General features: G+C 36.8%; 1 protein-coding gene across 1 annotated transcript; it reads right to left on the minus strand.

Moving 5' to 3' along the window:
* Positions 1-131: 131 nt before the first annotated feature.
* LOC139123272 (leucine-rich repeat-containing protein 20-like) lies at positions 132-24,494 on the minus strand. The gene is made up of 5 exons (XM_070689402.1): positions 24,410-24,494; positions 24,051-24,263; positions 17,173-17,316; positions 13,028-13,195; positions 132-1,321 (listed from the first exon to the last, which is right to left on the minus strand). Exons 2-5 carry the CDS (start codon positions 24,121-24,123, stop codon positions 1,164-1,166), a joined length of 543 nt encoding a protein of 180 aa, XP_070545503.1. The 5' UTR covers positions 24,124-24,263; positions 24,410-24,494; the 3' UTR covers positions 132-1,163.
* Positions 24,495-24,496: the final 2 nt, after the last annotated feature.

Genomic DNA, 24,496 nt, shown 5'->3' on the forward strand with positions numbered 1-24,496 from the left:
CAGAGCCAAAAAGCTGAATGTTTGAAATTCTATTCTAATTTTTGGTGGGTACAATAAGACAATGAAAATTACAGTCATTGTACAAACTGTTAGGCAAAAGAAGCCTCTAAACATTGACACTATTACAGGTATGTTTGACAAACACTTTTATTCTTAATAAAAGTTTTAAAAGTCTAAAGTACCTTGTCTATAAATTCTACATTAAAATGTGTCCTTCTGGTGTCAACTTGAAGCCTCTGTGACCCTAGTACAAAGTACAGTTGAAGGAGTTACACAAAAATTAATTCAGATACATTTATTCTGGAACTGAAATTCCTAAGGTTATGAAGTGTAAGGAATTAAATATTTCACTTTAACAATTTGGCAATAAATAAATCTACTGAGATACTACCGGTATATCAGCCTCACTTACTTATCCAATACTGTCTTGATATTAAACCAACAGTTTTATTGTGACATTGCTGCATTTCATTCTTCAACAATAATGTGATCTATTACACAAGTATAATGCCAGAGGTGCTACTGTACCAGTTTCTGGTTGTCCGTTTCATTCAGTTTATGTATGGTCATAAATTTTTATTATTGAAACAAGTCTACTTGATGGCAACATGATGGTAATCAGAGAAGGGTGACAGGTATGTTGTAAATTCCAGCCTCATCTTGTCAAGGTCAAAAAAACCGGGCAGAAAGGAATCCTATTTTCTATCTGAGGTATAATTGCACTGAAAAAATAGATAAGCTTGTTAAATACTGGTTATCCTGATATGTATAAAAGCTGTAATTGACAAAGCCATTGCAATGAATTTCTAAAGCTTAAATCGTGTATATGATTTATTGTCTTTGTTCGCCTTGAGATGCGTTATGTGGGTAAAATGAATTGATACTACACTTGTTTTCATTGGTTCGTATACTCACTTATATTCAGGCAGTTGGGAGTAACAGGTAAATGACAAGGTTTTCCTAATGAAAACTGACAACAGGATGAAGCAGATTAGTTCTAATACATTATATCCTGTCAATTACTGAGTATGCACATGCATTTTTTTTTCATTCCTTGCATTGTCCAATAAAGAACATTCTGACTAAATATTCAATAAAATCTTCTGCTGCAACATATCATGATTTTCCTCTCCTGGGATTTTTGGACTTTCATATAAAAATTTTCAATTCTCAGCACTTTGAGATTCTAATTCTGTATAGCAGATAGTTAGTTGGTGTTTCCATTGTTGAACAGCAGCCTTGGTTTCTGCGTCCAGAGGATTGTTCCGCACATTTAGGCTCTGCAGGTTCCCACTTTCCACCAATTTCCCAACATCCACTCCTGGGAAAAAGAACAGAGAAATTACATGGAAATAAATGGACACAACGACTCAACTGACTTGTCGCTGTCTAATTGGAATTCCAGAATCTCACAGGTGTCGAGCTGTACACATGGGCAAGGGCCTGATCATGACAGCCCATTTACAGGTTGCAATCTAATTGGCTTTCCCAATCCCATAGGTGCATGTGTAGGTAGACTTGCACAAGCCTGAGCATGACAGCTCTTTCCTGTTTGCATGAAAAATATCAATGATTCATCACAAAATTTGGACAGAAAAGTGGACATTTATTGCACTGCGTATTTTATTGTTTAAGATTTATCTAAAATATCATTTATATTCAATAATATATAATTCTCTCTGTCACATAGGCAATTTCTCATCACTATCATTTTTCAAACTTGTCATATTGGAAATGTACAAATTTATAAATCAAAGCATTTTGCTAAACCAACAAGCGCTCTATACCCTTCATCATCATACATCAGCCACAGAGAACAACAGAATTTTGCACTAACTGAAAATTCCTTACAGAAAACTCATTCCGTAACACTGAATGTTTACAGATACCAGGCAACACCTGTTGTAGACACCTCTGTGTGTTCACCTTTGGACAGGTTCCAGACACCCATTGGCCCGATTGCTAGAATATGTGTACCACTCTGTACATTTAATTACACAGGGTATAAGAAGTGTGTTGTTGTAGACAGAGCTCAATACCTGTGCCAGAAATTCGAATGAAACTTGTTGTAACATTGCATGAAAACAGTCACTACTCAGCCAATGAGATATCATAGTCATAAATGTAAGATGCATAACAAGGTAACTAAGACAATACTCGTACACTTAGACATTACTTCCGCCCTCTGCTTCATGTAGGGCAATACACAGTATTCATAACCTTGTACTCTGCACTTTTTCTGTACTAACCTAAGGGAGCGTTACGTTATTATGGCCGGGGGTGGGCCGGCAAAATCCAGGGGGGTCACCTCAAATTTGAAAACTGCAAAGGGGGGTCATGTATTTTTCAAACAGCTCAGAGGGGGGGTCACTTAATTTTCATAAGTATCCGTCCCATCAAAAAGCAGTTTCAGTGTTCAGAAATATTCTGGGAGATAAAAATGATTCGTTGCATGATTTCATTCTCTGAAGTTATTCACCTGTAAATCTGAACAAAAGTATAATTATCTGTCACATGAACATCTTGACTGGACAACTCTGAGGCTTGTCTTATTGTAAATCAAGCTCACTGCACTGAGGGCAATGAACAATGCCTATTACTTACATATTAGAGATATAGCAAGTTTTGTCAGGGAAATTATTTAACAGTTACCTGTACTGAGACTACTAGTACCATGAAAAGTTAAATAATACTTTTAGGTGAAATCCCAATATCATAATTGTTGTCCACATCTGAACTTTTAAATACCCTATTTGAATCAAGTACATTTGTATCAATTATCAAACACCTATAAAAGCACAAATTAATTTAGTTTAGCATTGTAAAAAATTATTCTTAGTTTTCTCATAGACTCCAGTGTATAGTGAATCAGCATTTCGGTGAAATTCCAAAATCTAATTTCTTGCACACATATCAACCTTTAACCATCCTAGGCTAACTAAGTCCTTTAAAATGAATTATCAAATGTCTATAAATACACAGATTTTGATAGTTTTGTATTGGAAAAAAATTATTCATATTTTCCTCATAGACTCCCATGTACAGTGAATCTACATTTTGGTATAATTCCAAAATCCAATTTCTGGCAAACACATTCATTTGTTACCATCCTAATCTAATCAAGTACATTGATATCAATAATTGAGAGTACATAAATACATGGGTTTACCTATTTTTGTATTGGAAAAAAATTATTCATACTTTCCTCATAGACTCCCATGTATAGTGGATGAACATTTTCAGTGAAATTCCATAATCATATTTCTTGTACACATAAAGTGCACCTTTAACCATCATATTCTAATCAAGTACAATTATGTTAATTATTGAACGTCTGTATATGCACAAGTATACCAAGTTTTTCATCAGAAAAAAATTATTCACAATTTTATCATTGACTCCCATGTATAGTGGATGAACATTTTTGGTGAAATTCTAAGGTCAAACTTTTTGTCCACATGCCAGTTGTAACAACCCTATTTCATTTAAGTACATTTATGTAAATTATCAAATATCTATAAATGCATAGATATAGTTTTGCATTGAGAAAGTATTACATAGATTGCTCATACATGTATGAGAAAATATATGTATACCATGTATAGTGAATCAACATTATCAACAGCTGATTTTTAATTAAATCCAAATATCAAAATATGTACACACACGCTTACGCAAAAATATTGCGATCCACCAGTAATTTCTGTCCAACCCCTTTGAGGGGTAATTTCAAAATTATAACAAGTCAGGATGGGAAATCTGAGCATTAACACCTTTTGAGTTTGTAAGGAAGGTCATTTGAAAAAATCTAAGCTCTGTTTTAGGGGGATTCTATCGCTCCATACCCCTGAGGTGTTTGTGTGTGCAGCTAATTTACTCAAGCAATGGGGGGGGGGGGGTCATGAAATTTTTGTCATCTTGAAAGGGGGGGGTCATCAATTTTTTGGGTAGGGGGGTTCACTTATTTTGACTGATTTTGCCGGCCCACCCCCAGCCATAATAACTGAACGCTCCCTAATGGTACAAATTACGATAATCAAACAAGTGTCTGATGACTTGCAAAACATAAGATTATGTATAATCTACTAAAACACATTTATAGTAAGCCAACATGTAAACAGACAGAATGAGATTTGGTCATTTCTATGAATATATATATATATATTACAGTCAAAGCAAATGTTTTCAGGGACTTTGGAAACTCATACCATTTGCTGACATCAATGACAAATCATCTTGAATGATAAAAACAAAGATTTACAAGTAAGAAAAACTTCCAGGTAATAATATTCCTGCTTGTTTTATTTAAAGGCTGTTTTTGATCTGAGTAGGCCATGATTTCTTGAAGTTATCAATTCGTGATACCCAGCCTATAAGTGCTAAAGTACCTTGGCATAATTTCTTAATGTATAAATTCTTAAGCTTCTTATTTTAAGAAGCTTCAGAAAGCTTAAGAAGCTTTATTCATCGCTTCGATGAAGTCTGTGAGCAATATGATAGCGAGTATATGTGTGCGAGTGCTTCATGAACTCTACAGCCTGTGGAGGGGTTACAGTCAGAAACTTGTAACAACTAAGCTTGGTATTAATTAAACCACTCTTAGTTTAAGGGTGCGGATTTAGCTGAGTGGTTTTGACTGTGATGTCTTTGCTATGTGACTGGGTGCCGTATGTTGTGAGTTGAAATCCCGTTGAGAATTTAGTGAACTTAATGCAGATGCGCAATATTTAACCCTGCAATTATGCATGAAAATTTATTTTTAAAAAAAACATTGTTAGAGAAAGGGCACAATGCTGGGAACTCAACATTTAACAGCTGTTGTTGAAAGAACCCAAAAGCAGAACGGCATTGCATAGCCTGATGCCATATGCTCAGAGGTTTTGTCATGTGTCTGTATGCCCTTGCTGAAGGGGGTCATTCTCTTGGAAAAGTTAGCATGTTGTCATATCCATTGGAAAGAATCAACATCCTTTTGTTTCATAAAACAGGTGCAACCACTCTCCCTACTTTCCATCACATTATTCTGTATGGCTGAATACACAATCAGCAGAAAATTTTACAAGAATACCTCTCCTCTCTCAATCATGCATAATTTTCAAAGTCATTTAAAATGGAAATTGAGAAGAACAATGCACATAAAAGTACATTTTCAGAATTCTACAACAAATCAATGAATATTTCTACACATGGGACACATGGTAGACTTCACTGAGGTATAAATTGTGATGATCATAGGAATTCTCCAGTACTGTACACTGCAAGTATTAGAGTAATTATCCTATGCAAATGTTGACCTTGAATTTTAAACACAAATTGAAATTTGTTACCTCTAAACAAAATGTGGTACATTGAATCCTGCTAATGTCAATTTTCAGAGTAATTATCAGATGCAAATAGTGTCCTTGTTTTTTAACAAAAACATAATGAGTGTTTACACACATATAGCAAATTGACTTTTTAAAGTATCTGTTGCAATGGAGGAGATTGCAATGGCAGTTGCTAACGGCAAGGTTCTCTGATAAACACTTGAACTAGTTTAAACCATTTCACAAGGCATTGAACTCCTTGTGGTTAAAAAGAGACAAGTCACTCCTAAAAAACTTTGAGTCTTGGAATCAAATATCATTGCTATATATATAACCTTTGTAATATTTCTTTTCACAGAAATTCAAAAAAAATGGCCACAGACTGGAAATTGATCAGTGATTACAAACTGAACCAAACACTGTTCTAGTCTCTGATGCTGTTTCTTATCATAAAGGAATTCAATAACCTAGGACGACACTTAAAGAGGCACTCCCACTTGGAAACATTTTTAAAATACATTTTTTTAATGCCAACGGTCAATATTTGATGTGGCGACTGCGCGTGGATCACGAGATATCGATAAAAACATGTCATTTCCCGAGCGTATTTTCACATCCCGAAGTTTTACAATCGTTTCTGATTATGACCCGAAATCCCCCGACGGTTTGTTGTTGTGCTGATTGACGATATTCTAGGGAGTCCATAATAAGTTCGAACGACGCAATTTTACCTCCCACTGCCAAGACTTTATATACAGCATTATGCCTTCACTTTAGGTAAGTTCTTTTAAAACTTCTTCTTAGTTTTTGTCGTTTTCATTATTCTCAGTTAGTTCTATTATATTTTTAACCAATACCACATAGATGTCAGTTTTTGTGTGTAAAATATTAGCCGCCTCTGATGACTACATTTTGTCATCTGCCACACAGTTACGCATGGTTCGATACATATCGGCCGCCACGTGGTATGCATGCATACCACGCGGCAGCCGCTATGTATCAACCGCACGTATCTGTGCTAGTCATCTATGCGAATTCTGGTGGAATCAGCACACTTTGTTTTCCGTTTTTTCTCCGAGTCAGAAAGACTTGGCTTTCCCCCACAGGGCATGACCGGTCACCGACGCGAGTGGTACTGTGGCACAGCAGCGTTAGCGTAGACTCGTACTCCATAGCTTAGCTGACAATGGCCCCAGTGCCAAACGTTCGATGTTCGGAAGCTGAATTTAGTTGGGCCACTGGTTTTCAAACTTTTACTTTTTTGAGGACATGTTTTTATCGATATCTCTCGATCCGCGCGGTCGCCACGTCAAATATCGACCGTTGGCATTAAAAAAATTTATTTTAAAAATGTAAAAGTGGGAGTGCCTCTTTAACATATAAACCATAATTATTATTCCTCAATATGGACAATAATACCAAAAATGTCTCTATATTATGATTGATAATTATGTGTGTCACCTTTTTCCAAAGTTTAATAACTAATTTTTTCCATTTGATATTCTTAAGGGATTAAAACAACCCCCTGTTATTATAGAGTGCAAACTACCAACACAAGCAGAAAAGATCTCCATTGAGTAGTAGGAATTACAAAGCCTGAAGACAATCTTTTTGAAAAGGCTTAAGGGTAAATCTATAGACAAGTGTTGTCTTCATTTATCAGAGGTTGAAATGAAAATTGCCAATTAACTTTTCAACGACTAAACTGACAATTATCTCTCATTGATCGACATGTTTTCTTTGGTTTCATCACAACACCTCTAATTCAAAAACTGATGGAGTATTCACACAAGCTTAATTGACTTTCAAAGAGGAATTCTTTAGAGGCACTGGCTTACATTGTACTGGAGATTTCTGATATTATCCGAACATAGGCCCATGCACGATTATTTTTAGGGGTAGACGCTTATTTTGGATTTTAGTTTTGCTTGATCTTTACCAGTGACATCTCAATTCGCCTTGCCCTTACACTAAGAATTACCAATGAGCTATCATAAAATGACTGTTGTGTGGCAAACAAAATAAAATATTGACGCTTCTGGCTTACTGACTGCAGCTATTTACATCAGACACCCCTATACTGCAGTGAAAATAACTGCAAATGGAATGATCCAGATTGACATTGATACATTCAGGGCTCGAAATTAGCGGTAGTCCCGCGTCCACAGACTACCAACTTTTCTCTGGGGCTACCAAACCCATGAAATGGTAGCCCACACGGACTACCAAACCCCGGGACATAAAATTACTTAGTGGGCGACATGATGTTGATTGCTGTCAACCCAGCTGGACAAAGAAAGGCCAGACTATGACTTTACTATGCAAATTTAAAGGCCACTGTGAAGTCGACTTTGTTGCGACAAACTTTCAATAAAATATCATTGTCTGACCTGATGTACTGGATGACAGGCTCGGAAAATGATGGCCAATGAAAATTCATTTTCATAGTTATTTAATCACAATGTATTAATCACAAATTGAACACAAAATTATTCAAACTGCAAAGAAAAAGCTGTCGGGTCATCCAAAATTACACTCTCCGAAGTGTACGAGATCATCGCATGATAGTGTACTATGGTGGAGAAATATAGCCAAAATTGCCACGAAAGTATTAGGAACATGACTGTACCAAGTTGTCATCCTGAAATTCATAGCCAGTCTATTTTTAGCATGTTATGTTTACATGTGCTGAGTGAAAAGTCGTTGTCATGGCGAACATCAAACTTTGCATATAAGCTGAGTCTGCGTATGTGTGAATAGGTCGTAAAACTTTGAGGCGTCACCGTTGTCAACTACACATGCTATACTGTTCTTCTAGGGCTATGATCTGCAGGTAATGATGTCAAATGACTAGAAAATTCACTTCCGGGATAGAATCATGCAAAATATATTTTTCATTGTCTAGATATAAATAAAAATATCCTTTACAAAAAACTCTTCATGCATGGGCTACTAGACCTTGTCACTGGGCTGCCAACTTTAGAAAATGGTAGCCCAATGGGACTACCAGGAAAAAAAATTAATTTCGAGCGCTGACATTGTAGCAGTTTATGTCTAGAAGTCTTTTTGTACTGTACCATGTATGTGTGTATGTGTGTGCCTGTGTGTTGTCTACGTCATTCACAGATCAGAACAAGTGTGACATTGTTTCCTTTTGAGGAACAGGTGGATTTGCCAGAATTTGCTAAGGAAAACATCGAAAAAGAAAAAGAAAATTTATGAAAATGTTTTCTGCAACATCTTAGTCTTTATTTGTCACTGCTTGAGCTTTAACTTAAAGACGCATTATTTTCAATTCCAGGTTCTCACATTAGAGGGGTTCTCCTCTCAGTCGAACACTTGGCCTGTACGATCTTTGATTCTAGAACATTAATTGCGCAAACCGATCTCAACCTTTTGGCACCATTTGCTGATCCTGCAAACAGAGTTTATGCAAGCGTTTGGTTGACGGTCAGTTCAAATCGCCAACGCTCATTGATTCTCCACCACCAGCGCTTGAATTTCCTAAAAAATTGTCTTCCAGTCACGTTAGAATTTGAATATAACCGCAGAGTTTGATCGGCAGCAGCTTTGTGCTGACTGCTTGGCAGTCTGTCTGCGTTTTTGCAGCCGGAAATAACTAAAAAGTGGCATTTTCTGTAGGTGTGCCCGCATGTTCCCTGTTTGATGTCCACTTACACAATGAACGCCACCATAGCTTTGTACCCTTTTAAAGGGAGGCTCCGCCTTTAAACGTAAGCTTTTGTGAGTACTTAGTGGGTGTTGGTTACCCTACCATGTTAATGCTCTGGGCATTTATTGAGCTTCAGGTACTAGGTGTGGCCCTTACAATTTACCCATATTTTGAATAAACGCCCCTGGCCCATTATCAGAAAACTCTGGTAGTTGATCTCTAAATGCAGTTTCAGAATTCAGAAATATTTGGTTCAATATAACCTGTCATACATGCCACGGATTAAGTTGTACCATATGTCACTGTAAATGTCTCATGATACACATCTCGCATACAACAACTGTGTGTGAAAAATAGCATCAATGATACCATGTCCTTATTTAATCAGAATTGTGGCAAAACAACTATGACTTACACACATTAAAGATATATTAAATTCTCTTCCCTATATAAATTATGGCAGTTTCAACAGAACTCTCACAAACCAAATCATCTTAGATGACATAGTCCCCCCCTGGTACCAATCAATTTGGGAGCTGTTGATCCCTCTTGCTGTGACTTTGTTCCTTTTTTGACTTGGTGCAGGTTCTTGCAAAATGCATAGCACAGTAGAGACCTGAAGACCATATGCCCAGTATAAGGCTGCACAACAACATACACCTACAGGTGTCACAGTACATTGATCACAGTGCAAAAGAAATTAACAAGAATATGAATGTCATACATTGTTCTTTTAACAAGATTGAAATTGATCAGATCATACACGTCTGCCAAGTGGCTGCAGACATGAATAAATATTAAGAGAATGGCCATCTATTAGTCATGTTTGATTGTATCATGACAAGAGATGACATACATACATTCATCCTGGTACGTTGTACTTGCATGTAGTTTTAATGGAATCTGTTCATACATGTCCGAGTACTCTGAACATGAACAAATCATAACAAAATGGTCATTTGGTAGCCATATTATAGATTTAACGGGCGACGCGCTGAACCATTAACGTTTATTTATGGGCAAGGGCAAGAGGAAAGCCAAAAATTAATAGGCGAGGCTTGCCGAGTCTGTTAATTTTGGCTTTCCTCAAGCCCGTGCCCATAAATAAACGTTAATGGTCAGGGTGGAGTCTGTTATTTCCATTATATTATGAACGAACCCAAGAAAACCGTCAAAATTTGCGAAAATTTCACTAGCGAACGTCAACTGGGCCCCAGAACTCAGCAATACGCAGCGCATTGTCACACGCGCTGTAAAAATTTGGCAAATCTGGAGATGTTTTCAGATAAAAGTATCTCAACTTGGCCCTCAAGTGCTCCATTTTATTTTGTGATTGATTATGATTTACGTTTCAGCTGTAAAGTTATGATACTTTGAGTTGTTAATCTGATTATTCATATTCACTGGCATGTAAACAGACCATTACTGTGTATTTGTGGTCAGTCACGTGGTTCAGCTCGACCAATCAAAATGCAACGGGCAGGGCATGGTAATATAATGGATTGTATTGCAACACAAATTGGCATTATGTATATTATATCATAATACATTGTCCTTGTACCAAGTTTGAATTATATTGACTACGACATATCTGAGGAATGACTTTAGCCATGAAAATATTGTAACAAAAAGGCCATCCAGCAATCATATCAAACTCTATCACAAAATACATTGACATGAATATGTACTGCGTATGACATTGCCTTTGTACCAAGTTTGAATGACATCATAATGGTTGAGGTCACTGAGAGGGCCCACTAAAATAGTACCTCTGGACTTTGTCCACGGAGACTAAAAATCAGATGGCAGTTATCCCTAGAATCCTACAAATCAATTTGAGACCTACTTGAGACAAGTAGTTTCAGAGTAGATGATGCTTTTACCACATCATTTGTGTGCTCAAAATCTAAAGAAGTTCATCCCTTAGAACCTAGAAAGAAATATTTGACACCGCTCAGATGAGCAGAGAAGTAGATGTTTTCATCAAAACTGAAAAAAACTGGTCCTGAAAATTCAAATATATATGACAGTGTTATCATCATTTAAACAAACCTGAATGAGGTTTTCCCAAGCAACCCACTCATTAAATTTAAAAGCTAAATAAGTGATTTCAGAGACAACTGTTTACCATCTCTGCATTTTATAACCTCATTTTCATAGAAATGGAAATTTGACAGCTGTCAAATGAGCGGTTTCAGAGAAGTAGATATTTTAACGAAAATTGAGAAAATTGGCCCTGGAAAGTTACATATATACAGTATGTTCATGTTATCATCACTGAACAATCGTGACAGAGCTTATCCCTAGTGGCAAATTCATTAAATTTTAAAGCTATTAAATAGGTGATTTCAGAGACAGTATTTTCTCACTGTTTTCTTTACAGCTATATCAAAACACTATAGCCGATATCGATAGAGACTTATCAACTTTGCTTTCTCAAACATTATAGTGCTTGGTGTTAGTCATCCATCAGATAGTTCTTACATTTTTGTTTAAGGATAAACAAACAAACAAACAAACAGAGAGATTGAAAGACATCCATCCATCACTCCATCCTTCCATACATAAATAAGTAAATACATACGTATATACGTGCAAGTGTGTACGTACACTCATGCATACATAAGTATATGTATATACATTATGCATATGTACAAACTATATACAGACAAAGGACATGGTTCACCTATAATGACAATACCTTCTGTAGAATTCCTGATATATTCACAAGCAGCAAACGGGAGCTGAGCACAGATGCACAGAATTGAATTTCCCTTTCCAACAATTGCCTTTTGACAGAACAAAACCACCAATTTTACATTACATGTTATGTACGTCCTTGCCAAAAGACAATTTCTTGAATTTAATTCCAATGAATTAAGAGACAATTCTTTGCTCATGTCAACAAGCGAAAGCCTTGCATCTGATTTATCTTATGAAGGTGGCAAAAGATCACATAATGTTAAGTGATGTATCACAAATCAATTGGTGTGACTGTCAGTCTAGTGTTATGCTATCTCTACCGGTATAGCTTTAAGTAAAAATTCCAGTATACATTAACAGACACATAATATGAAACCGCTAAAGTCATAGGTAAGATAAATAATTTTTAGGGTTCAACTATTTTTTGATCCCAGGTGCTAAAAGTGACATGATCTTTTGACTTTTGATTGATTGCAATGACTCTGAATGAAACAGGTGAAAAAGACTACATTTTTTTCCTGTTTCTGTTAGCCTGGTGTCAATGCATATATACAGAAAAATCAGCATTTGCATGACCTCTGCGTGACCTTGTATTTGGCTATTTTTTATTTGAAGCGGTCAGCCATGCTCATTGGCAAAACATGATATTTAGACGTGTCAACAGATTCACGACTTCATCCTAGAACAACAACTTGGTTACGCAAAGGAAAAAAAAGTTGATAGAATATCAAGTCACATTTGAATCATGCAGAATGACCCACAGTCATGTATTGTACTTTGTGACTCTAAAGATGCATGGTTTCAAAACGAGAAAACTGCTACTTGTACAAATTACATTACTAAAAAAACTCTCATTTCAGGTAGTATGCATCTCCAAAGTGAAAGACCTAAAGTTTTGCTTAACCTGTTCACCACCAATTCCCTATAAACAGGTCCACAATCACCATTGATAACAATGGTATTTGGCCAAACCATGGTGAAGAAAGGGTTAAACTTTCCTCAATGAAACTTTCAACCATTCTCTTACCAAATCAGGAATAAAAGTCACAGGTTACTGTGCAAAGTTCGATACTCGATAAACAGTAACCTAACATTTTCTGATATTTGAAGTTCAAAGTAGGTGCCATCCCTATGTCAAATCCACGGAGGAATATAAGATTTTTGATTTAAAAAACACAAAGAAGGTGAAAAATTTCCTTAATCCAAGAGCTTTAAAATGAGCCCCCATAAGTAGTAGACCAGGAAAGTATTGTAAACATTTTGAGAATTGGAATAACTGTTCCCGAGGTGCATTCTACCTTAATCAATTGAAAGTGTTTTTCGCAAGAAACCTTTTTCAACTTACTTTCTATGTGGTTCATTTCAACATTGAGCTCTTTGAGGCTTGGTAAACTATAGATAACAGCAGGGAAAACAGTAAATGCATTATGGGATAGATCCAGATGTGATAGATTTGCCATGGTACCAAGAGAGCTAGGAAGGTCGCACAATTTATTGCCAGATGCGATGAACTCTGGAAAGAGATAGAAAAGATTTTTATTGATAATTTCATATGCCATCTAAATGCAATCAACAGGGCACGGTAAAGTGACATCTTCCATCAAATATTAGCATATAGATGGTTTTATTACTTTTCTTGGGGATAATAGTGGTGTCAGTTACCACGACAACTGATCCATATGGATTCAGACCTCAATATGATATTTTGTAAGTCATTATTTGGCGACTTTATCGGTGCAGCTCTGTACTGGTGATAAAAAAGTATCTCTTTGATGGTGATGAAAAAGTATTTGGAGTCAAGATATTATAGATCAGATTTCAAGGCGATGCCATTGCCTGGTGCATTTCTGTGCTAGCTGATGGATTCAATGGTACGAACAGACATATTGATGTGTGTGTACACAATACTGTTACAGTCTGTTACCATGGAGATGTGTATAATGACAACGTAATCTGTAATTGTGATCATACTTTCTAGTGGTTTTCAACTACCCCCTGGTAAGATTTGAAAAGAAAACTGTGCTTGCCATTTTTTCAAATCCAGGGAGAGTAAGTTCATCTCTATGCTCTCATTCCACTCTAAACATTTGACCTTTCTCTGAAAATCAACAAAAACTCTGCAATTTGCCACAATTTTTTTTGTTGAAAAAGTAGCATGCATTCTCACTCTCCAGAGAGAGGAATAGCAGGGACGGCATTCACAGGGGAAGTAAACAGAAATCGTTTCCATGGCAATGACTAAATCACTCGGCTCCAGAAGCAGACCCCTGCAGTGATGCCGTAATGCAATGCTGTATTACTTCAGATTGAATATTACAAAGACTTCTTACTTTTGTTGCTTTTAACACAAAGATTTGATACCTCACCATGAGATGTACCCAGTTGGACTATATTTTGTTAATAAACAGAAGCTCATCATTTCTTTCCCTTGACACCATCACTTGGTACACAAATATAATTATCTGATTTGTGACAATAACTATGTGCTAAGTAGGCCTGAGATTCAATAACCCTTCACCTAAATACCGAATTTCATAGAGACAATTTGATGGCCTATTTTCCTTCTTGTGGTCTAAAAGCAAAAATGAGGACAAAAAATGGTTACCGTGACAACTTACACATCAGTTCTCTGTGGACTGAGAGAACTGATTTTCATCATCCACATCATGAAGTACTGGCAGGTAATAGGGGCCATTGCCATCGTAGCTGTAGCATCACCTGATCTAAGGCAATTTCTCCCCAAGAAAGTCACGTTCTCACATCCAATTTGAGTCAATTTCAAGTCAATTTGACAATCAGAGGAAAATTTTTGTGTCAGTCATTAAAATCTCTTTTTATATCATTTCGGTTACATTACCTTAACGACAGTACAATGTCCCCATATTTCACACACCTGGGATTCTCATGGTATTAGGAACTGTCAGCAACTATTAGAATTCCCTTATTTGGCAAGAATTAGTGAATTAGTTTTATTTGGTTTAACTTAATTTTGTTCTTTACTGCCTTCACCTCGGAGAGAGAATGACGTCAGTATGATTCACAGCTGACCAGGACAGAAATCCCTGCAATATATGGCGCAGGCAGTTCCCGGAACTGAATTCAGGAATTACGACGTGATTCCGCTGCCATTAACCTCCATGGGCTTCAGGCGGGAAAACCTGGATATCACTTAATGAAGCTGTGCCTGCAGCTGGTCAATGAATCAGCCAATCAGTGTCCATTGAAATATTGGCAGTGACCTATCAGGTATCCCCGCCAGGGCAATCTTTGCTTCCTGAAGGCATCGATAACTGCCTAACGTTTGATGCAAATTACAGGAAAGGTCCAAGGGTGCCTGGCTTTTAAGCAACATACCATATATTTCTCTTCCTATTCCACTTAATGCTAATGTATGACATTGAAATCATTTATCTACAGCTCATTTGGTATGTCATTCACTGATCTCAAAAAAGATTCAGAAAACAAATAGCCATGTCTGCTTGATAATATTCAACAATTTTTGTCCTTTATTATAGTCAATTGCATCCACCTTTATTTTTTTTGAAAATGACTATTACGTCAGGTTTCATCTTGACTTTGGGGTCACAAATTGGTAGGCCATGCCTCACCTGTCAAAGACTGAAGAGGGAGTTAGTACTGGGGTGGGACAACATCTAATCATACCAATTCCTAATAAAATACAGTTACTAGTACATATTGACAAGCAGGCAACCTATTGACAATCAGGCAACAATGTAACAAGTGCATTAATAGGTCTTGATCAAATGTGACAATTAAATATATTCTTTTATTTCGTTAATTTTAGTTATATGATTGTTCTTCCCCTGATAGCAAAATAATTTGTCAATTCTTTTCAAGTCTACATTCTAACATTTTGTGGAGGTAAGAATGATTACCAAACCAGCACACTTTATTCAAGGAATATTTCTTATCAAAGATGACATGAAAAGCCCCCATACGATATATTTTCAAAAAGCAAAAAATCTAATTTCTCACCGCACTTACAACTGCTTATCATGCTAAAAGCTGAACCAAACCAATATTTTAATCTTTGGTAACAAATTACTGAAAATGAATGAATCTTTGCAAAAGAGTGATTTTGAGCCCAACACACTGTGCTGTGATGGTTACACCTTAACCTACATTTTCATGGCCAACGGATAAAAAATACACAAGGCATTTTTAGGCATTGCAAATTTGTGTCATTCTTGTATAATAATCTGTTGTACAACACAAAATCAATATGTTTGTTTTGAGTGTGTATATGGTGTTTGATACAGCCACAGCAATGCATTGTGGGATAAATGGGAAAAGGTGTATACAATGCGCAATGTCATTTTTGACCAACAAACTGTTACCCTAATTCAGTTGTCAACAATTCATTAGATAGTACACAGCTACAGGCTGAGTTTACAAGTTGAACACATGATTTTGGAAGTAGACCAAGAAACTGTTATTAGCAAGCAGAACAAAAAGGATACAAAATTCACCAAAAGTTACAACTAACAGAGCTTTAAGGTAGAAATACAAGACTCATACTTGCCTCAAATAAACTTTCAACCATTCTCTTTCAAAATCAATGATAAAAATTGGGGGTCACAATGCAAATTTTTGTACTACAGAAAAAAATGACTCAATATTTAAAGGTACACAGTCATCAGAACTGCACCTGTGTGATTTTCTTGTTCACAAACAATGTATTTCATGCATGATATCAAGATGTAGCTCATCATCAGAGCAGCAAAATTTAAATTATATAATGTAGATTATGACTGACATATTTTAACGTTTATCAATCAATATCATACCTTGAATACAGTGTTTACATCGGTCATATGGGACCAATATGACCTTTGAGCGCAGTTCCAATGACTGTATCCCTTTAACAATAATTAAATTCAAAATGGTTGCCATGCCTGTGCTATCTATATTGGAAAATTCCAGGTTTTCATAAAACTAAGCCCATGAATATTTTATGCACCCCGTAAGCTTCAAAATGACGCCCCAAAAGTGATAGGAAAAAAGAATATTGTAAAGTTTCAGAGGCTGATTATCAGTCCTCGAGGTGCAGGCTATCTTAAAGAATATACATGTTGGATTTTGAGTACCCTTTCATGAAAAAGAAAGATTTGTCTCTGTGCTAATCACAAAGCTGTGTGAATAGGTTATTTGGTTTCCAAAATAAATAACATATGTTCCCAAAATGATGAATACTAGCTAGGTGTAATTGCTCACGCGTATTCTGCATAAAAATCACTAACAAAATTCAATTGGGAATTCTACCATACAGGAAAATGTATCAATGTTGACAGTATGGAATGCTTTTAAAAAAACTTAGTTCATTGAAGTTCACGCAGTTTACAGTATATAGTTATCAGCAAATTCAACCCTATTTTAACTTTTACATTACAATCATAAAAGTTGGGCAGTTGCAGAATCCTATTATACTACCAATATGAAAACACTTTTCAGGCGTACGTTGAAACTTACCTTTCAGCAGATGGAATTTTTTCCCCAGCTTGGCAGGTATTTTGCTCAGTGTGTTACCAGATAAATTACATGATTCAGGTTGTTTGTCCATAAAGAAAACAAAAATAGCATCTGGTACCTTCTCCAATTTACAGTTGGAGAGGTCTGGAAAAAAGACAAAGACGGCACATGAGAAAACAAAAGCATATCATTACATATTGGGTAGAGGGCGCTGATTCAATTGTATATGGAAAGTCTCTAAAAGCAGACTATGCCTAGAGCTCTGTCACTTATATAGTGTACACACTACATACCATGCCAGATACAGTGGGAAGTCATAGAGATACAGGCCATGACTATAAAATGAATTTTCCATAAGGGCTTCAGATACAGATAATAAAGGAGACTAAGGGGTGGACCATTTGATATCCTGGGGGGGGGGGGGCTTGGAAGATTGGTGGAGAGCCATTATTTTTTTTTCCCACCTGCTTCACCATGAATTATTTTTTCTCTACAGGGCATATGCTGGCAACTTTTTTTTTCACTTTCCTTCTTCGAGATATATTTTTTTTTACCAAATTTCGGTGCAATGTTTGCTTGCTTGGTTTTTCACACCCAGTAACAAGATGCTGTTCTATCGCACACAGACTATATTCAAGAAACTAAATAAAGATATGTAAATACATGTACATTTTTGATTCACTTTACAAAAATATCAGTTTATAGATCTTATTTATACCATGGGTAACACACTGAAAATACAAATCAAACAACCTGATTACTGAGTTCTACATTAAGCACTAACAAACTTACAGTGAAAACTTTTCTGAGAACATCACTGGTGTCATCAGAAGAGATGATGGTATCCTACATATATTTGTAAAATCATGTACATTTATGGCATTTACTTGTGCTTGAAAAAAAATATGTCATTGTCTGACAAGTGTCCTGGTTTGAGTGATATTAGCAAGTTGAACAGTCCACTTGACTGACTGAGTCCACTTGACCCAGTTCATGGCAGGCTGTCTCTCTTCTTGTGGTATTTTGACAAAATCCATACATTCAGATTTACACATTTCTGGAAAACACTGGTGAGCAATTTCAATTTCAGCATACTTCCTCTCATCAGAAGGTCATGTATGCTGTACAATTGTTCATATTCAGTGATTTAGAATATAAAGGAGATGACTGAGAGAAAAGCCGTCTGAAATAGTGTGAAATCTTCCTCAATGAGACCACTTCAGACGAGTTCTTGTTTTCAGTTGCTGAAAGCTACAGTGATAGCAGCTGTAACTTTTGACAATTTTTCAGTGTTTTTGTTTGTGTATTTATTTCAGTTCCTCATTTAATAAATTCTAAGTTATTGTTCCTCAAGCTTGAAATGGTTTATGCTTTATAAAACTCCAGAGCTACTGCTTGATTTTTATTGATGCTGCAGTGTGCATTGAACAATTGCCAAGATTTTTTTTTTTCCGAGTCGCAATGGTCCATAATTGTTTTTCCATCAGCCACTTAAAGCCAGATTTTTTTTTTCGAGCAACTCCACCTGGCATCTTTTTTTTCCCCCAAATCTTCCAAGCCCCCCCCCCCCAGGATATCAAATGGTCCACCCGTAAAAATAAACCATCATATGTACTGACTGGGGTGTAGGGGTTTGCTGAACTTGAAAACACCAGCTACATTCTACACAAGATATTATGGCTAGGTAATTTACAGTATGTGAAACACCCCTGAAAAATTGCAGGTTAAATTCAGCTATTACCACTTAATTAATATTTGATTTTGCCTAACTATAACATCGTGTAATTCCTGGTAAAAAGCATGTTTGTGTACAACAGTCTGTCTTATTCATCTTTCACCTATCATTGTGAGTTTCACTAACAAATTATTCATTTCAGAAAACAACAAAAGACTAAAATTACATAAACAGACAATGTCAACAACTGCTAATGCAAGAACCAGGGATTGAGAACTGCCCCTTTCATACAAGCATTACATTCTCTTAAAGTGACTGGAGCAGTTTCACGTCATTTGTACTAACTTCACGGATGTGAAAAGTACCTTTTAAAGGAACAAAAGTTGCTCTTTTTTGAGCTTTATCCCATGAAATTTGTTTGATATGAAAACTGGTTTGTGTTATTCAACTTTTGTGAAACATGCTGAAATACTGGTCAACTGACCACAACCTCAACTCTGCTTTGGGCCAGACATTCCGGACTGTATCAAAAATCAAGTTCAAAAATTCAAGTGTACAACTCTCTACTGCACAGCTGAACATACACCAATGCGTAACCTTGGACCTCATGTAAGTGAGCTTTTGTAATGAAATCTTAATTGGTGGTGCCTTTCATATAGGTAAGGATAACAACTTTCCCTTACATTGTGGCAATATGTATTTGTCATATAAAATGCAAGTTGGAATAGGAAAAATCCATTTTGTCTTGAGGTCACAAACAAACTCATCTGTTGCATTCAGCAAAGGTGTAATTTTTGACACTTTTACAGGTATGTACAATCATTGTTTTGTAAACTGAGTGAATTATGTAAGTTTTCCATATTGTCTTGATATCACAAAAAGGTCAAAACAGAGCAACTTTGTCCCTTTAATATATGTTTACAATAAATTCACAACTGCAAATGTTTTTGCAAAACTTTACTTATTGATTTGCTTTGCTTTCAATATTGGTTCATCATGATACTTCCAAGCAGGAGAATTGTTTTTTAATTTTTAAGTCCCCTTTCAGACCCTCAGTTTTTCAAGTCCACCTTATAAATGTACCTTCAAATTTTTCAAGTACCTCCTGGAATCCTCCTCCAGAGGTGTTTGTGAATGCAGCCTAAAGCATTGCCAGATGGCATAAATCCAAGATGTATATCTACGTGTTATGTCTCAGAAAGTAAAGTAGGAACACCATTTTTCTCATCATATCTCTTTTTGTACTCACTGTTACCTACAACATAAACAATTTATACAGATATTGACGATATTTTAACCTTTGCTAGCCAGTAGCTGTGACCTTTAATTTTTTTGCTATTCTTGTTTTGAAAGTTAACCGCAGTTTCTAGTTCTACTTCCTGAAGGATGTTGAGAGACAGTATTGAGCTTGTCAACTTGGCTTGTACATCATATACACTGCAGTTTTTGTTGACAAGTACATTCTGGTCCAGACTGGCATTCAAATGTAAACAATAACAGTACATTATACACACTATAAACTCTGTGTTGACAAGCTAAATAGAGGCGTATCGGCATGCTATAGGGAGTAGAACAAGAACTTGCAATAATAATAATAATAATAACAATGGCAGTATTGCTGAAGGCAATGAGTACTTGGGCCGTGATAGAGTAATTTTGAGGACAATATATACTACTATTCAAATATGGTCTTGAATTTCCTCCTGTCAATGAGGCATTTGATTAACTGGTTATTAAACGAAGCAATGGCATGACAACGGCAAAATATGTTTAGCAACTTTTGTGGAGTTTGAGGCAGGGGTTCTTTATTTATAGCGGGAATTGCTTAAACTCCTTAAATATTCAAATTACAGCAAATTTCTTTTGTTCTCGATGGTAGATGTCTAATATTTAGATGGGCATATTTAGATTTCTACCCTATAGTTATCCTATATACCAAAAATCGGACATCCAGCTCTATTGGCTTGCTCAGAATTAGATATGCGCATAATTAATGAGGTACAATATGTGGTGTCATAAGGTGTCCCATCATACCATTTATGAAGGGTGTAGCACTTGTGGTTACTGAGTTGTGGACAAATATATATATTTGAGGTCAAAGGTCATCGAGGTCACGTGACATTTTGTCAAAATAATTGTATTGCTAAGTTATTCCTATATACCAAAAATCAGACCTCCAGCTCTATTGGCGCGCTCAAAATTATATATGCGCATAATTAATGAGGTACAATATGTGGTGTCATAAGGTGTCTTATCATACCAAATATGAAGGATGTAGCACTTGTGGTTACTGAGTTGTGGACAAATATGTATATTTGAGGTCAAAGGTCATTGAGGTCACGTGAAGTTTTGTCAAACAAATTATATTGTTAACTTATCCCTATATACTAGTACCAGAAATCAGACCTCTTGCTCTATTGGCTCGCTCATAATTAGATATGCACATAATTAATGGGGTACAATATGTGGCGTCATAAGGTGTCCCATCATACCAAATATGAAAGGTTTAGCACTTGTGGTTACTGAGTTATGGACAATAATGTATATTTCAGGTCAAAGGTCACCAAGGTCACATGATATTTTGTCAAAATGTCTGAGATATCTGCGTGAACCGATGGACTCACTGATGGACTCACGGACGGATATGAGCCAATCTATAAGCCCCCTGGACTTTATCCGTGGGGACAAAAAAACTGTGTCACTGCATCCTTTAGGCAATATGAATACAATGAGAAACTAAATTTTTATTTTTCTTGGCATCATACATGCGAGTCTATGGAGAACTGCCTTATACATGGGAGTCTATGGAGGTGTAAACTAAAAAGTCCTCTAACACGGCCAAATTTGATAGCATTGTGAAACAAATCGACGTGCATCTGTATGGGGTTGGGTACTAGGCGTGAACGGTCGGACGGACGCACGGACATGACCAAACCTATAAGTCCCCTCGGACTTCGTCCGTGGTGATTAAAAACAACGCAACAGTTATTACAGCTACACGGCGGTAGGTTCATATCCAGAGCCCCGTACCGTCTGCCGCCGTCGCTTGAAAACAATCTCATGCACCCGGCCATATGGGCAGCTGGCCGGATGCATGACTTCCCGGAGAAGGCGAGCTGTCACGTTCAAGCTCAGGATTATTTGTCGATCAAATTTCAATAAATTTACCTTACCTAGATGAAATTTTGTCTATAGGCTGAAATTTCGCCGAAGTTTGACAAAATTACATCGATTTTTCAGGTTCATATGCGACATTTTTGAGTTTTGAGTGCAGACAGAAATAAGTTTTGAGGCAACATGGCTGCGACCCCATGTTGACCCCTAGCCCTGCGTACGATGCTATGTGCTACAGCTAACACACAGCATCGTATGCAGGGCCAGCGAGAGAGTTGCCGACATCGACGGTTATTTACGAGAAGTGAATAAAAGACTGTCATTTTTGGAAGCGATCGAGTAGCTGAGGTAGGCTGGGATACGACTTGGGCCCAAGAACGCTGAATTTCGGCAGTAATTTGGCTTTTTACGTCAAGTCCCAAAATGGATTTGAAGTCACCGACCACGTACGGGCGACCCAACGTACGGGTCTTTGCAGGGCTGTGGTGAGCGGGGCGGTTAGCTGTAGCGGAACACACAGCATCGTACGCAGGGCTAGTTGACCCCCAAGTGAAAATGTGTTCGCGATCAAATCTTCCTATATTTTTTTCAGAATTTTCAACAAAATCATTGCTTCTTACATCTTTTGTAAAATATAAAATACGAAAATAAAACTGCGATGTGCCATGTCTCCAGATTTCTAAAATATCGTTCGTTGACCGTTCGACGCAAACTTGTGACGCAGTTGAAATTCAATACTGACCGCCAAATAATCTTAATGAGACGAGATCAGTCTAGACATCCTCCAAATTATCCAACCATTCGCATTGGAGTTCAGCTCGCTTAGAGTATCATAACATTTTTCGGCCTTCTTTTAGATCGACCCTAATATCTCCCATTTAGGAAATAAATACACAAGCTACCTCGACAAAACTTCGTGCACCATCCAAGACCAAACGCACTACAAATCTGTCTTGACGTCATCATCTCCTTACATGGTAATCGGCATACCGTATTTTTTAGCAAAGGGGACACAGAATACGTCGGAGTATTCAGTTTCAAAACGTATTACATTGTGTGATGTTGTCAAAAAAAAGTCATGTTACTGCAGTGGTATAAATTACAAAACACAAAAGTTCAAATCAGTTTATTTTGGACTGGCTTTACCCAACATTTCATATTGTTTCTTATGCCAGATTTGACCACGTGCTTACTGGCGACCCCTTTTCATGCAAATTTTGTGTCAAATGATGTGTTCCCCTGGAAAACAAACGTACGATTTCTAAATGAAGGAGGCGAAATTTGCCCTCAAGACTCGAAACCACCCCTTTGGGGTGTACCTAGCTATTTTTAACGAGCTTCTCGAATCTGCAGCTCTATTTCGAAATGATGGTCTGGTTTTCTCAGCTCAAGGATAAGTGTTCTCCATCGCTGTGGGCATTACTATTCTCAACCGGGGGTACAGTTTCCAGTCGTAATGTTTTTCATTGTGTCCGGGATATAAAACTTTTCCTTTTCAAACTTTCTCTTTGATTAACACTAATCCACATCTTGTCAGTGATTAAACATGTTTCAAGCTTAAATGTTAAATTCTGGTCTCGAGCCCTCCTGTTCGACCAAACCGAAATTACCCCTCCCACTTTGGCTCGTCCAGTGGGTGTAGCAAGGGTCGTGCCATCGCCTAGGAAACGGAGGGTGCATTATTGTTGCATTTCGATGCACATTTTGATTATATTCAGAAGATTTTGTGGCAAAACTCAGATAGAGAAGCATTTATATTCACATCTCACTTATTCAAGAATGGCTGAGAGCAGCACTTCCATTCGGTTAACATCATTACGCCATTTATTATGCCAAGAAAGATGAAGCCAATACATTTTGCCCTCCCTGGTCTCAGCCAGAAATGGTATACCTTACAGTTTTTTCCCACGGAATGAAAACAAATGTACTTGGGCTGAGGCCCAAGTACAATAATAATAATAATAATATTAATAATAGTGAAAAAATACCTAAAATTACAGCTAAATTGCTAGTGGCCGTTTAGACTTTAATATGAAGGAACTATTACTTCCAATCCCATTGGTGTGTTGATGTATTCAATTGTGCTTACCTAGTTGTCCATCTTCCTGTGCACTCCGGCACTTATTGGTAACATCAGCAACGGATTGTGCTTGGCTTGACATTGTTGCACTTTATGTTTGTTTACAATGGCGATACAGACATGTCATCGTTTTGGACTCACCTCAGAAATGTCATGTATATGTTAGTTTACTTATACTACACTACTTCTTTTTTCTTGTATTTTATATGGGTCTATGTTGGCCTGAAATGAAGATAATAGAAGAAAACTTTAGACATTCTGCTCTATGTGCATATAATATATATAAAACAAAACTAAACTAGTCACTCATACTTGAAACGAAAAAATATCTCATATTCCAAACTGTCAAACGAAGCAGGCAGACTTACAGTGGATGGGCGTTACACATAGCACAGCTGCAGCTGAGATGACGAGCATGCGGGGTTCAAACGTTATAGGTCAAAGTTTGCAAGGTT

The sequence above is a fragment of the Ptychodera flava genome, chromosome 22, assembly GCF_041260155.1.
Source record: "Ptychodera flava strain L36383 chromosome 22, AS_Pfla_20210202, whole genome shotgun sequence".
Taxonomy (NCBI): Eukaryota; Metazoa; Hemichordata; class Enteropneusta; family Ptychoderidae; genus Ptychodera; species Ptychodera flava.